General features: G+C 40.3%; 1 protein-coding gene across 4 annotated transcripts in view; it reads right to left on the minus strand.

Annotated features, from left to right (window-relative positions):
• The window catches only part of LOC102692035 (EMAP like 4), a 106,147-nt gene that overhangs the window by 6,184 nt on the left and 83,151 nt on the right, over positions 1–16,812 (minus strand). For all 4 annotated transcript variants that reach the window (XM_015362832.2, XM_015362833.2, XM_015362831.2 and 1 more), the window contains 9 exons: positions 13,332–13,483; positions 12,902–13,027; positions 11,475–11,606; positions 10,985–11,052; positions 10,212–10,300; positions 8,394–8,491; positions 5,277–5,364; positions 3,566–3,664; positions 57–187 (listed from right to left, as the gene is read on the minus strand). In XM_015362832.2, the coding sequence (XP_015218318.1) occupies positions 57–187; positions 3,566–3,664; positions 5,277–5,364; positions 8,394–8,491; positions 10,212–10,300; positions 10,985–11,052; positions 11,475–11,606; positions 12,902–13,027; positions 13,332–13,483 (983 nt within the window). The remainder of the gene's footprint in view (positions 1–56; positions 188–3,565; positions 3,665–5,276; positions 5,365–8,393; positions 8,492–10,211; positions 10,301–10,984; positions 11,053–11,474; positions 11,607–12,901; positions 13,028–13,331; positions 13,484–16,812) is intronic.

Genomic DNA, 16,812 nt, shown 5'->3' on the forward strand with positions numbered 1-16,812 from the left:
AGACGCAGAGTGGGGCAGTTTTAGGGTGCAGCAAACATGAACTAGCCCTGCTTCACCTTTGGTTTGGAGCATGGATACTGGAACAGGTGCACTTTGCAGAAGTCATCAGCCAGCGCAATCACCTTCCTGTTGTGAGACCGGACCAGAGCATTGATATCCGTGCCATCTGACCCTTCCGGCCATACTCCTACCAAGAGACAAGAAAGAGAAAGATTGCAGACACAGCTTGGAGTGGTCTTGGTGCACTTATTGACAAGTGTTACTGCTATCAGATTTATTGTCATGAAATTAAATACAATTTTCATGTAATTCTTCAAAATAACTTGGTACTTCTTCAAAGCCTCTGAAACATTACATATTATATAAGTTCACATATGCTAATCCGATATGAAAGACGAATAAGTTTACTTTCAATATCTGCCTTTTTTTTACCAGCACACTAATGGAACATGATTTCGAATTATATCGTTAAAAATATTTTGTTCATTTGAGACAAAAATAAAAAGAATTTAATAATCATAAGAATCTATTGAGCTGAGCTCTCTTTCTGGGACAGAGTGCTGAAGTTTGATTTGTTTTCTTAAAACCTGGAGTTTTATTTCAAAACATTTCCTCAAAATACATGCAGTGTTGTTTTTTTCTCCAGCAGATGGAGTTATAGCTGTATGTCTGACAGCGTGAGTCAATAGTAAGCCAGCTTTAGAGAGAGGAGGTAGTTCATGTCTTTCCCCATTTATTCATTTGATTAAGGACTATCTTAGTCTCATCTGACCATAAAACATTGCTCCAAAAACTCTGCTAGCTCAGCTTTGTACTTTCAAACAATTCTGAAGCATGTTCATGGCCTGGGCATGCATGACTATCTCTAGAATGGACTCACCAATCTTTATTGATTATGTAACTAATAATCGCAGCCACAGAATTAATTCTGAAGTTTACAGTTATAATTTGTCTGCTTATGTAGAAGAAAATGATATACTGATTGAGCAGTGTTTCACCTTGAGGTATGACAATAACCAATAACTCAAAACATACAACACAATATAGCCAGTGCAACTGAAGTGCAGCTTCTACCTGGTAAGCACCTGACAGTCATTATGTGCCAGAAGCCTCACTACACTGCAGATCCAGCAGAGATGTGAGAAACTGCTTCACCAACTGAATTCATGGGAAATTTCTTAAGTCATAAGGCCCGAGTGGGCAATACTAGAGTATACTAGATATGGCCAGCAGCCATATCACCCTGAACTCACAACTGGCAACACACTGAAGCTAAGCAGGTGTGAGCCTGGTCAGTACCTGGATGGGAGACCTCCTGGGAAAAACTAATGTTGCTGCTGGAAGAGGTGTTAATGGGGTCCTAATGCCCCAGTATAGTGATGGGGACACTATACTATAAACAGGCACCGTCCTTCGGATGAGACGTAAAACCGAGGTCCTGACTCTCTGTGGTCATTAAAAATCTTAGGACGTTTCTCGATAAGAGTAGGGGTGTAACCCCGGCATCCTGGCCACATTTCCCATTGGCCCTTACCAATCATGGCCTCCTAATAATCCCCATCTATGAATTGGCTTCATTACTCTGCTCTCCTCCCCACTGAGAGCTGGTGTGTGGTGAGCGTTCTGGCGCACTATGGCTGCCGTCGCATCATCCAGGTGGATGCTGCACATTGGTGGTGTTGGAGGGGAGTCCCCATTACCTGTAAAACGCTTTGAGTGGAGTGTCCAGAAAAGCTCTATATACTGTAAGTGCAAGCAATTATTATTATAATTATTAGAGAGGAATTGACCCAAGATAACAGTGCTAACACCCATGCACTTTTGAATCTTTCCATGGTATCTTTACAGAAAAAGCAGGCAGGAACTCAGTTTAACATTCCATTCAAAGAGTAGTCCTTCCTACAGCTCAGTGTCCCCTGCACAGCTTTTAGAAAATTAAAGTCCAGAGGTAAGAGCACCACCTACCACAGCAATGTGGTTTATTATTCACTTGTCTTAGTAATACTGAATACTGTATGTATTGGCAGAGGCAATTCTGCTTCAGGATGAAGAGAGGCTGGATTCAACAGTAGGAACCATGTTATTTAGTTCCAAGCAATGACCTTGACTCATTTGTAATATATACAGCAGACTGCGAAAAATATTAAGAAATATCTAAGATCTCTGAGTAGTGTCTTTTATTTACGAGCATCATTTATCCAAAATGTGCGCATTACTTCAAACAGCTGCTGTTACCTTCAGTAAAGCAATTAAAATAACATACATTCTCATCGCCTAATAATTTTAACAAGATAATCACATTTCTAACTAATTTGTACCAGGTGACTGAATATCACAAGTATTTTAATTTTGCTTTTTTTTTTCCTCCAGAACATTTCACAGTTTTTCTAGCATGGAAGCAGGTGCTTATTAAATTTCAGTCAGTAGGACACCTTACTTCACTGGGCAGGGAAGTGCTCAGGCTTGACAGTCTTCTCACTAGGATAGAGCCCTGGGGTGTCCACTGGTCCTAAGGCGCTTCCTAATATCTTCGGTCTGAACATTTCCTCTCTGTGCTATCAGTAGTGGGTGCTGTCTTTTACAAAGGGAACTGTTCCAGACAACACAGTAAAACATTTGTAGAGGGGCTCTCTCATGTCCCTGCCAGTAAAGGCCAAGGTTATCTTCAAGTGAAGGTTGAGCCCCAAAGACCAAAAATAATTATTCTGATGATACCAGGGAATAAATACTGGGTATATGGATGCGAAAGCAGTAATGTGCTCATCAATACTGGGGCGTTGCTGTCAAAAATCACTTTCAGAAGTGTCTTATTTGTCTGATTAACTGTCTAGAGGTGCACATTTTCATATTAAGCATCTTTACTGTTTCAGTCTCCCTGCTGACTGCTTCAGAATTATACATTAAGAATAGGTTTTCTGAAGCCTTTTCTTGGCCTAGTGTATGGAATCTGGCAGTCAAGAGTTAACTGTTTTTCCAGCCTCATAAAGCGATAAGTCAATCAGTCTGGTCCTATTTACTGGGATTTATTTTATTTCTTGTTTGAAAATAGTCATTCTCCAGTGTCAGACAAATACCTGATGACATGCTTTAGAGATTAAGGGTGAGGGAGAGGAAGAGGGAGGGAAAAAAACCAAAACATTTCCTTAGAGGATTTTATATCCCAGAGCTAGGGGCCTCAACACTGAAGCTAACCTCAGACTGACTGGCGCAACCAATTCCATCTGATGTACCAGCCAAGATATGTCTGAAAACCACAGTTCAATGTGTAAGAACCAGCACCAACAACAGAGAAAATCACCACCATTATCTGCCTACTCTCCTCTATCTGCACTCTGCCGAATGTGGTCATGTTGTATAGGTCAGCAGTTTGAATGGGAAAGAAAAACAGTGACGCTCTGAAGAAAAGGAACAAAGTAAAGAAAAAACAAAAGAAGTCAACAAAAGGAGAAGTGAAAGGGGAAAAAGCAATGGAACAAGTGAAGATCAAAAGAAAAACAATAAAGAGAAATCAAAGGCAAAGTGAAGAGAGCACAAAAAAAGCCTAAGAGCGAACAGTGATGCTCACCAAACACGTGGAAGCCCAGTACGCAGGTGTAGGTGGCCCAGTCAATGTCCTTGCACTCTGAGCGATTCCGGATCAGTTTGCAGCCACCTGGAATGTCCCCTGAGGGAGAAAAAGGCACAGGAGAACAGGAACGGGAGGTCAATTTGTTCTCAAGTGACCTAATTAGTTAAATTCTGAATGAGACAAAAAAAGGTTATTTCTAGATTTGTGGAACTCATCATTCAGACCTGTATTACATACTGTATGCCCTGGACTAATATGCACTGGACTCAAAATTCATGCATGAGGATAGATGAAGACCAATAAAATCATTACATGTAAGTTATTTACTGGTACGTAGGCCCAAAGAGAAAATAATATTTTCCTGAAACAAAGACATCTGGTTTACAACAAATCCTGGGGATGATGAAAAACCATGCCATTCCCTAAAGTACAGTATAAACTGTTAACCTACTCCCAAGCCAACAACTAGAGTCTACCACTGAGATGCACAGCAGGTGGCTCTTCAGCAGTAAGGTTTTAAAAATCTCTTATTTCCCACAGATTTCATCAGAGGGGTGAGAGGAGAGGGACTTTCATTCACAGGAAGAAAAATTACCATTTGTATGTTTTGCTCTTTTCACTTCTTATTACTATTTACACTTAAATCCTAACCACTGGAAAGGACGTTTAAGAAAAATGCATACAGACATCCTACACCATTCATTCATGAAGAAGGATGGAGGCAACATTCTCCTATAACATAACTTTATTAGCCCTATACAATTTCTTGCATTAGGAATTCGTCTTTTCGCATACCCCAGTTTGCTCTCTGTGAGACACACAGACATGGAGAGAAGCTGGGGGTCAGAGCGCAGAGTCAGCTATTGTACAGCGCCCCTGGAGCAGTTGGGGTTAAGGGCCTTGCTCAGGGGCCCAACTGAGTAGGATTCCTCTGCTGGCCACAGGATTTGAACCGGCAACCTTCCAGCCACAGGCGCAGATCCTTAGCCACAGAGCCACTCCTCCGCCTCTATTGCATGTACTGTCACTAATCAAAAAAAGAAATGCAGTGATGATGATATATGTGTTGAATAAATTATGTTTTGAATTTAAGTTTTTGAAGGCCCAGCAGACACAGTAAGGAACCTCTGTGATATTACATCAGCAAAATGTTTCAGGGTTAGAATGTAGATCTATCCCACTTAAGCGGAATCCAAACAGTCACAGAGTTTCAATTACTGATTCAGCTCAATAGGGAAGGGAGATTTTCTGATCCTGTTGGAAACGATCCAGTGCAGACCTGGAAAAGCTTTTGCCTTACCAGGAGACAATGTTGATTCAAGGAGTTGGAAAAACAAATAACACCGGAGAAAGGGGAGTGTGAAATGGCTTCAGGTACTAAGAGTGGGTGAGTGCTGCACCAGAGGTATTAAAGGCATGGCCATTACCTTATGCTGTCACCTATAAATTCATAATGAGAAGCATATAAACTACGTATCCCGTGCAGTTGGGCAAGACTATGAGCAGAGACCATGCCCATGTGTGTCAAATACAAACCTGACAGAGGATACAATATGCCAGAGCACACGCACTGAGGAGACAGCCAGCCCAGTAGCTTCTGAGCACTGCCACAGCTTGTAAGCAAGGCACAAAACACAGAACACTCCAGCCTCCCTTTGTGCTAAACATCCAGCCGATGGGCCTGGTTTCTTCAGCTGGATTTACTCACAGTAAAGGATTTCGTAGTCGCCCGAGTTGGACATGATGAACTTGTTATCGGGAGACCAGTCAAGATGTGTGATGTAGCTGGAATGTCCCTGGAGAGGAAGAAAAAAGAGAAATGTATCTTCTGTTGGTCTGTTACAACATCTGCAACAGTTAACTGATTAATATTATCTACTAAAAGGATGTATTGTAAGACCACGAGAATGTAGCAAGTAGACAGGCAAGTGAGAATAGTCCTGTGAACAAAAATGTATAGCTCCCCGCAACTTGTTCTTGAGCCAAAATCAAAGGGTTCACCCAAATGTGGTCAATTACACATGTTCTTTAGAAGTAAAATGTGTCTTAGCTGCTTTAATATGAATTACCGCTACCAGATTTTTACCTACGCAGACAAACATTTGCTAATGTATTTTTCGACCCTGCTCCCTCAGGTACATCTCACAGACTCTCGATCCTCACCCGGTGCAGGGTTAAGAAAGGGAATCAGTATGTGTATCTCTTGGCACTTCTTAATTTCCTTGGAGTCTGCCGGCTCCTGGCCAAAACATATACACACAAAAATGTCTGTGACCTCCTGCCAAGCCCTTATTAAATTTTGCCAGACATTTTGCAGCTGTTGGACATTCCTTGAGAAGCAAACAAAAAGCATTTGGCAAAAAGCTGTTTCAGTCTAACGCACATAAATACATAAAAGGTTACCATCACAGTTTTACACCTCACGAGCTGAATTTGAAGAATGCCTTCGCGGTTATTCTAATGGGTGGCAATTATCCTGGTGGTGGGGACCAAAGAACGGAATGCTTTTGAAAAACCTCACCATCTGACCCCTAAAACACTGTGCATGTCTATTTGTAAATATAATGCATCATGGAAATTCATCTATTTTATCCATATACATCTGATTCTAAATCCTTGAACTATAGATATCATTTAAAAAACAGAAAACTATAAGGTATACCTCATTCTTGTTTAGCTTTTGGCATTGCTACCCAATTAGCCAATAAAAAAAACAACAACTTCAGAGGCTCAATCAGTAAAGAGTCTCAATTTGCAAAGGATGAGTCCGGCCATCAGTCTGAGTCCATACTAGCCTCTCAAACAGTTACAGCCCAGGGTGTGATTATTCTTCAAATGCCTCTGGAGGTAGATGGGTTTGAGTTAGCTAGGGTATCGCTGACTTAGAGTTAGGCCTACCACTTACCAGTCACATCTGAGTTTGAAGTGCTGCCTGTAGGAGCTCTACGGTTCCTCTAAATGTTGCTTTCTGATCATCTACTTTGGGAGTCGCATAAAATGGTGAATAGCTCAACTGTGAGTGCTTGGGAGAAGGGTGAGCACTGTCCTCATTGCAGCATACAGGTTCAAGGTTTCTAACAGCAAGCTGGGCTAAAGTACAACTGGCGATTTAATCTTGAAAGGATGTAAAACCATTGTGATCTCTCATTTTAGATTAAATATGACAACTGAACCTACTGTACAGGAGCTATAAAGAAAATCTATAGACCGCTATTAGAAAAAGTACAGCCAGCATTCCCACAATTTTTCATAAAAGATGTTGTCTGAAAATATTAGCCATAATAAAAACTATTTATGTGTTTTATTGTTTCTCTTGCTGGCTTGTAAAACTATTTTTAATAGTCTAAACTGTCTTAGCTGCTTTTCAAATTACATTCTAAGATCTTCAATGACTGGAATCAGTAGTTAGACTAGATCAGCTGACCAGGTTCCTCATACAGTATACTGCAAGAAAACCCCTTTTCATTAAAAAAGACTTTTGAAACAGACGACAGAACAAATAAAAAAAAATCCTCTCTAAACCCAAGAGCCCAAACGTTTGCCATTCCTCAAGATAATATAACATAAAAAAGCCACAATTTCTCTTAATAATAGCCAAGCAGCATATTCAATGGAAAACTATTTTAACAATTTTCTGATTCAGACAATTTGAAAGCTTTTAGGCAGAGCCTTATCTCAGTTTTTATCTGACTTTGTTTTAATGCATTTTAATCTTAATGTTTTATACTTTTCAACTTTCTTCAATATCTGAGCACAAAGAAGTCTTTCTTTGACACACCAGAAAGGTGTTTTCCAAAATAAAATAATCTTTTGTAGAAAATGTGTGATAAAATCTATAACTACAGCAAATGTACCCTGAAAGAGATTGAAAACTATATATAACTATCTACATTTATTTAACTGTTTAATCCATCCATCCATCCATTTTCTAACCTCTTTATTCAAAACAAGGTTATGGGTGAGCTGGCAAGCAACTGGCACAGGGCAGGATACACCCTGGATGGGACACATCAAATACACACACACTTGCACAAGGTGCAATTTTCCCAGACGCCAATTAACCTACCAGTAAATCTTCAGACTGTGGGAAGATACCAGAGCATCAGGAGGAAAGCAATGCAAACATTGGGAGAACATGCAATTTCCTCACAGGATTCCCAGACAAGGAATGTTAACCACTGCACCACGGTTCTGCCCAACTGTATAACCATTTACATTCAATAAATGAAGTACCTGTATATATCATATGTAAGTGTACATTTCCTCAATTAGTACAAAAATTGTCACTGTTCTACCACAGTATAGAGGAAGCAGTTTGGTGACAATGCATCGAATGTTCTGCCTGGAGGACAGCAAGGTGGACAGTAGACCACTGCTCTGACATTGCCAGCACTGGACCTCATGTGAATGTCCAGAGACGAGAGGGCAATAACCACTCAGATTCAAGCGCCTTCATATTCATCCCAAAGTAAACCATGTTCCTTCCATTTCCCAGACAAATATACATCCTTCTACAGCACATACTGTACAGCCTGTACACACGGTTGAAGAATAACTTTAGCATTCATCAATATGCCAGATAGTTAACAATTTTCATTATTTAACAAAAGCCATTATTAAGGGATCAAGATTATATCCTTCTCTACAGACGGACAAGAGAATTACTTTACCACTCAGAGGTGTCATAGACTGTAAAGCTGTGTTCTACAAGCTCTTGACATAGAGTTTGTAGCAATGTGCCAAGAGAGAAAACTACATTTGGAGATTCCGGACTGTGAATCTATATCATAATGATGACCCAAAAGAGTGGTGCCCCATCACTCACAGTGCACTTTCCGTATCTGCTGTACTTCCGGCCTTTCTCCGAGACTGTATAGAGGTAAATGAAGTTGTCATGTGATCCCACTGCCAGCAGGGCTCCATCTGCAGAGGAAACAAACTGAGGTGAGGAAGTGTGATGTTATCAGAGCTAATTCCAATTCTTTTATAATACTGCTCTAATTTTAAATTCTGCAGGAACACTCTCCAGCTCTAACATGGCTGTGAACCGCAGGAACGCAAGAACACAGTAATTCACCTCACTTTGCAGATAAAATGAGGTGTTGATGTGTATAAGATATTTTTCATAGTTTTGAGACAACTTTGGAAGGGAATAGCAGCAAAAGGTTTGAGATACTTTGACCATTTATGCAGATATACAGCTGAAAAAGGCTTCACATGAGGGATTCAAGTATCAAGCCGATGTAATCCATCAGTACTCCCTGCTCTTATTTTACTACCTTTGGGCTACTCGGTTTTCATTAATAGCAGACAGTATTACGGTGTCTGCTGTGGACTGACAGAATTTCCAGTTTAATAAAGAAACCATGAAGTCTTAAACGTGGAACAATATATTGCCATCTTAACAGCTCCACTGCCAACAGATAACGCAAGACATCTGCTCCCGATTAATTAAACTGGCAATTATATCTGGAATCCTTTGGCAAGTTTGTTCCAAGGCAGGATTAAGAGGTCGAGCCATATTCCTGGGGTTTTGTTTTCTTAACAAGCATGAAATGTTACTGGCTGGGGCCGGAGCCAGGGCAGACCCAGTAACACCCATTGCTGTCTCCACATTTCACAGGGCCAGGCCCATCATTTTCAATCGGCTTCTCCATATTATGGGCAACTACTGCACCACAGATGAACTATAAAACACTGTTGTACAATTTACTGACATGTTAGTTAATATCACAGTCGTTATAGTCTCATTCCAGCTGACCGCATTGGAAGCCAGAGCGAAGAAAACAACACAATCTATTTTTTTATGCATGAAAAGAGACTGTTCTTTTTCTCCACAGTGTTACAGATGGGAAGAGTCCAAGAAATTGGAAAATTGTCTTTTACGAAAGCAAATAAGAACACTCTCCACTTCCCCATTAGGGTTAATGATGCCGCATGCTCCTTCAGTATTTCTGTAAAGTGTTGATTTAACAAGTGAGCAATAACATAAATTGTGTCAGAATAATCACTTCTGTAGTACAAGCTTGATATTCATTAGTGATAGTACTACAGACGTAAAAAAATCTCCCTTAGATTTATATTCTAAAAAGTATAGTGTGATAATGACTTCTGTTTTCATTGAAGTATCAAATTTTAACGGGTTTCTTTGAAAGACAAAGAGGGGCATGGGATGTGCATTAATGCCAAACGTCCATCAGATTTACAAAAAATTAACTGCTGCAGTACATTGTAGAGTACTTGAATAATAAAACTGTACTGTCATTGTATGGCACTTCATTGTAGCACAAGCACCTATGACATCACTAAAGCACTCTTCAACCATGAATAAAAGGATAACACTGCAAACACACAGAGGAAATTATTCCAGGCAACACCCACTTAATAAAATATATACACAATGCTCACTGAGGCCGCATGCAACTGCTTATGTGAAGTCAGTTGTACTCTATGTAAATTGGGCAATCTATTGTGTTAGGAGATAGTTGGCCAGTTGCTGAAGAAGAGCAGCTAACATTTGCATGTGATAACCCGCTGTGGGCCTATAAAGTAATTCTGTAACTGGTGTATTTTTCCAGATCATCTGCTGCTGGGCAGAGGTACTGGTTTAATATGGGCAAGAAAGATGCAATGATCAGCCTACCTACGGAGTAGCGCATAAGAGACAGCTGTTCGTTGCCATCAGTGTGGATCGCAACAAGGTCTCTGGACTCCGCATCCAGAACGTACCACCTGAAACATCAAGGGGGGGGGGGAGTTGTGCTGCTCAGTCCTGGTTTCAGAGGAATTCTACAAGTCCAAGACTCCTGGGGGTGTTACTCATGTCGTAAAAGTACTACCAAGCAACAGTACTTTAGCCTTTATACTCCTTTCTCAAAACTTTGTTTGATGTGATGTGTGGTTGATGTGAAAACACAAAGCCATGAACTAAGACATTAAATATCACAAAATTCTTCCAAATCTAAAAAAGTGAAAAATTCTAAACTTCTATTTTATTATTGGAATAAACATCTTAGCTCTGTATTAGAAAGATCAACTTTAAAACTCGAAAAGATCAGTCTGAAAATACAGTAGTAGAATCTATCACCTGAAAGTGACTACAGAAACTAAGATTGAACACATTTTACCGTGTGAGCTAGACTTCAAAACCTTGTTAAACTAAAGAAGGCACCTTTATGTATGGCTGCATCAGCTGTTTCCCACAATTGACTTTAAAGAGCCTGCAGTCTACTGATCTACTGACAGGAAGGCTGCACTGAAGTTTTGTGACCTTAAACTCAGATGACCAACTACTACAGTTGATCCAACACGTTTAAACAGCAAATAAAGAAATGCCACAAATACAATGGGAGGTTTAACACCAGTATCGGTGCAGTAGCAGGCCAGGCTGGGGAGTGAATGATATTCCAGACGTACTTTCCCGAGTGTGTTCCAATGGCCACAACGGCACCACTGGGGTGGAAATCTGCACAGTGTCCTGGTTCCTTTAGATAGGGAGAGGTAGAGAGCAACAAAGTGAGAGAAATCTTATTGGCAACAACCTTTGGGTTTTATATGTGTAACCCCTACACATCTACAGTCACTAATTAAGACATTATCATTGTCATCAATTATTGCACAAGATGAATGAAGGCCTGATGGTCATTAAAAGGTCATTAACCACCAATTCTGACAAAACATCAGTCACATTGGACTCTGAACGTTAACATGAACTTCAATAAGCTTCAAGTTTATTTAAACTTGAATTCACTGAAAAATAACCCCATTATATAATGCTGTTTAGTTTCAGAGCCTGAAAATAATAGTTACAGTATCTGTCATCTGTTATCAGCTGTGTGATCTGTTATTGTTGCAGTTACAGTTAGCAGTTATCTTTTATCTGCCAGCAGCTGTGGGAGGTCCTTACATCCAGAAGTCTGGTCCATTCAAGGGTGTGGTCCACAGAGTTCCAGAGGCAAACCTGCCGATCCTGGGCGCAGGACAGAAAGAGGTCTTTGAAAGGGTGTGATGCCAGCCCCCACAGCTCATCCGTATGGCCCTGCAGATGAGGGATTAGAGCAAAACATGTTATAAATCCAACCCAGCTATCATTGGAAAGATACACAATATATGCCTCTCAGGAGAATGTTGGGGATTAAAGGAACAATGATTTAAATATACATTTTTTTTATTTACCCAGTTTCAGTATTACCCAGAACAGATGTTTCATGAACATTAATTTACAACTGCCCTATAGAAGAGAGCTTAAAGACTTTTTTCTTCAATAAATCAATGTTTATCAGAATGCTGTACAGAAGCCATTTAATAATGCGGCAAGGCTAGCACTGAAAAATAACTTATTCTTGATCTGCATTAGACTATTACAGATGCATCTGTGAATCGCAGCATATTTTAAAGAAAACCTGGTCTTTCCTTCTGGCACACTACTTGAAAGGTAAGATCCAAACTACAGCTAGCATAGAGAAGGTGGGCACTGGCATATTAGATTGCAGCAAAGTTATTCAGAGTAAAGGCAGTACTGCCACAAGCACAAGGTATATACAGGGCAGTAAAAATAGATACTCCACACAGCTCAGACATACAGTACTTGAACAGGCCACCATCATTTAATTCCTTTAAAATGTGATTCCTCAATGAGCCTCTAACAGTATACACGAGAAAAGGCCAACTTGGCTACTGTTAGCTGGTAGGAGGAATTACAGTATGCTGGCATTTGTTTATTTCAACTTGAATACTCTGGAAAATTACCCCATTATACAACACCATTTCGTTTCATACCCTGAAAATCATCTGCATTTCTTTAGAAAATAAATTATACAGTACACGATCAACTAACCAATGAGAACACCAACAGTAGATACCTCTGGGATTGCCTTAAAGTTTTTGTGCTAACAGTTTTGTGATTAATAGGAAATTGCTTCCAACTTGTCCAAACTTTTAAATTGTACATTTTAAAAAGAAGCCAATTTTTAAATATTTTGGTGGAACAGTTTGTTGCAATCATTATTCTGCTCATGAACACTGCTCTGCCCTTCAGGTCTTTGCTCTTCCTGAAAAATTACCTCAATACTTATTTACAGGAAGGTTCACTGAAGAGCCTAATCGAAACATTTGTGTCATACAGTACATATACTTCATACCTTGGAATTGGATTTGTCACTGCTGTTCAATTTCATTAGAAACAACACAGGAGTAATTTCACATTTTACTAATGTCTTTAGCTTTTCACACCTCTGACTCTGAATCCCTCATGTATAAAGCTGTCCTTGAGAATCTTTTACTTAGAAACAGCCAGGAGGGCAATGACTGGTGATGACAGGTTGTTGAACTCACCTGCACCTCCACCTGGAAGCCATCATTAAATGTCCCTCTGAGAATAAAATTGCGTGACGTTCCCACCAGAAATTGTTCCCCCTTGCCTTCAGCCACTGCTCGAATGGTTCCGTATTGGTCAGGGACCTGCAGGGGCAGAAGAAAAGTGGTGACAGGAATCAAGTCACAAAACAACCTTGTCTGCAGAAAGGGAGATACACTGAAGAAGAGTGAAAAGAGAAAAGGGGAATTTGGATACATTCAAATCTGGTCATGTCACCAGATCATTTGGAAGACACAAATGAGTTGCAAGAACCCATAGCTCGTTGCTATAGTAAGGGATAATGGAGGTACTAGATGTGGATTACTGTATATTACTCTACTAGCAAAATGCCACAGGGTCCAAGGTACCCACCCCTGATCAAATGGTGGTGCTCTCCGTCAGACCTACCTCTATGTCTCTCTCAGGGTGTAGATCGTGATCCCAGAGGATGACTTTGTGGTCCTTGCCACCTCCTGTGAGCAGAGTGCCATTCCTCATCTGGCAAAGAGTGAAGACGCTGCCATCGTGGGCTTTAATTTGCCGGCTGATCTGATACACACCTGCCAGTCAAACACCAAGAAAGAAAAACAGACGCTTGACTTTTTCCAGAAAAGGGAAGCACGTGAAATGAAAAACCCACTGAGGGGAAATCAGGGCTTTGTTAGAATCTAACATTGAACACAGATTCCAGGAATTAAATACCATGCACACTTCATGTCATGTATTTTATGTTGGGAATTAAACCCAGATTGGGAGGGTTGTCTTATTTTTAAAGCAGCAGCAGCCTGACAGAACAGAACTCCTGCAGGCTGACAGCAGTACTGAGAGTACAAAGGGCTTTCAGCAGCAAAGAAGGCCATGGCAGTGGATCACTCTGATTGCATAGGCTCTGTATAGTCTGTGCACTGCAGAAAACTGCACAATTCTTCACATCAACCAGAGGCCCAGACAGTGAGGCCACCACTCCATATTCTTAACTGAATGCAGAATCACAGTTGCAAAGCAATAATATGGCTGGTGTTTCCCTTCTACCCCCACCCTCCCAGATCTGCAATCACTCAGTACTTGGACTCCTATCACCCTTTAAAAGGGGAAGACAACAAACACATTCAGCTTCTATCAAAATCAGTGTGAACAGAGCCACTGTACCTCATATAAAAGAGGAAAGATATCCAAATACATTTGCTGCATTTGTTGTTCTTTGTATTTTTTGTTCTTCTCATCAAAAAGTGCACTAACCCTGGGACTATTTTAAATTAAGGCAGCCCTAATCCCCATCTCTGTTCAGCATTTCTGAAAACTATCCCCACAGTGCCTGAGCACTTGTTACACGTCATCTGTTCTCAACACAGAAGAGAGATTCCAGGAGGACAAGGAGCAAACGGCAGGGAATGGGCTCACTCTAGCCTCTACTGTAACAGAGCGCTGCAGCGACTTGAGGTTTTGCTTTTGCCTTTCTTTTGTTTCTGATCAGAGAAAAATAAAGAAAGGTTAGAAATCAGCTGTACTCCACGTGCATAATTAATCTCTACAAACCTGGAAGAGTGTAGGGTTACTTTAAACAAAGCTGGCACTGCTGTTCAATCCCTGAGAGACTGAAATGACAGGCTTCTAGCCAGGCTCAGGGTTCAGGGTGGGAGGGGGAGACTACTCAAACTAAACACTCAGCATCCTGTACAGGCAGGCTTGGATCTGCAGTATATTTTGTGGTGGAGCAATCCCAGCCCACCTGCACTGCTGAATATCTGCATTGACCGAATGGACACAGCCTGCTCTGGTAGGTTACAGGTAGGTTGTGACTATAGAGCCTTTACAGATTATGAGGGATGAATTGGAGGTTTTTAGCTAGCCCTGCATACTTCTTGTCCTTCCAGATAATCAAAATGTAAGATGACACACAGGTAATAAGGAGTCCTGACTATGGTCTTTCATAACCGCTAGCAAATATGCCTCTGGTGGGTTTTCCAGAGAGGAATCCACTGACTATTAATAATTTTGTTGGGTCTCCGGTTAGAAAACCAAACTGTCCCTCACCAGCAAGGGACAGAGATTTATCGTACAAATTAAATAAAAAAAATCCTAGAGCAAGATTCAGGAATACATATTTATGGCATTATTAAATCTGGATTGCCAAGTAACCATAGAAAAATCCCTTTTTCATTAGCATTTGCCGTCCTAGGAAAATGTCAATGATGGATAAAATGTCTCAGTTGCCGCTACGAAGAACTTGATTAAGAGAGGGCCATGCTACATCTGAATGCCTATATGCACTATAAAGTAGGGTGGTGCATGGTTTGGATGATCAATTTATTAAAGCTAACCTAAAGCAAAAAACAGCTATAAATATATAGTTGAATATCTGCGGGGAAACAAAAAAGTATATGTGGGTTTTGATGTTGGAAGCCCTTACTCTGAAGTTGGAATGCGCTTACTCAACAAATAAGCACTTAGATTGAATCATAAAATTAAAACAAATCTCTCTATATATAAAATTAATTTATATATTTGCTGGCAACGTACCCTGAACTGTAAATCTTGTTCTCCTACATGCCAAAGAAAACAATTACTTTCAAGATGAGTCTTTACCTCCAGGCTGAGAAGATTACAGTTTGCATTCCGCCAACGCAAAAATTTAGGCTTTATTGCACTTTAAAACAAAACACTCTCAATATCTCCCATGTTTGTGTTTATTGTAATTCTAGGGACTTTTCAAGTCAATGCTTTCTGACAAATTAGCAATTAGGCAAAATGAATCTCAGTGGTGTTATTTAGAGCATATTCTTCACTGTTTCCTCAAGTATCGCACACCTCACACTCAAGAAACAAATGACGATTTTAATTACAGTCATCAAGTTCTGCCCTAGTTATCTATCCAGATAACTACGTAAGATCCCGTTCTGAGCTGTAAGCGAAGGAAAGTGTTATCCCTTCCAGGGTTGCTTAAAGCAGTCTAGATAATTTTAATTAACCACTGAATTTATTACAGCCTGCACTAAGGATCAGACTGGGCAATTAAAATGATATAATAGAGTTCAAATTATAGCTTCCTCTTCATTTGGCTTTAGTATGATCTATTTTCATGTAGCCCATGTAATTCTTAAATTTGTTTTGCCAAATTGATAATTACAGTAATTTTTGTAATTAATTATTTGTTGTCTGGAAGAGACATGGTTGTTTTAGTTCCACTGTCTTTTTGCATTATCACCAGCTTCCACATTCCACCTATCATACTCTGTGCTACAGTGCTGTAAATGTGAGCAGCATTCAAGTTTAACTGGGACGGTTTGCTTCAGGTCACAAGATCCTATAAACTGGAAAACCAGGATAATGGAAAGATTGAAATATATAATGTTATTTTCTGTTTTAAGGAAGTGTGGTATACCCTTAGGTCCACAATGAAAATCAAATGAAAATCCCTGCTTACAAAGTGATTGTTAAATCACTATTGAAATCACTGGTGTGTTAAAAACCAGATTCTCCAATTATTACGCCAGTGATTCAAGGCTCCACTTCCTGGCAATTACAGCTGTGCCCACATGGGCAGATGGAAGACCAGCTGGAAGATCCACATGTCAGGTAGACATGTGTCATGCGCACCCTCTTGGCCCTAAAACTCAAATTTCAGCTGCAAGTGTAGGTGCGCCACTTGGGTGCCCCAGGATGACCATTTTCATTCCCACAGGAGTGGCGAAGTGAATCCCATCTGTTCACAAGAAGAAGACCCGCGAGAGTGGGGTGATAATTACAAAAGCCCTAGCCAAGCTTTACCCTGAAGCTATTCGTTATTAAATGTATTCTAACCAAGGCTGTTGACAAAGGTACTGAAATTAAAGATCCCTTCCTTAGCTGAGGATGCCCTGGATGGAGTGACCACAGACATATTTGTACA

This window comes from Lepisosteus oculatus, chromosome 17 (genome assembly GCF_040954835.1).
Source record: "Lepisosteus oculatus isolate fLepOcu1 chromosome 17, fLepOcu1.hap2, whole genome shotgun sequence".
In the NCBI taxonomy this organism is placed as follows: Eukaryota; Metazoa; Chordata; class Actinopteri; order Semionotiformes; family Lepisosteidae; genus Lepisosteus; species Lepisosteus oculatus.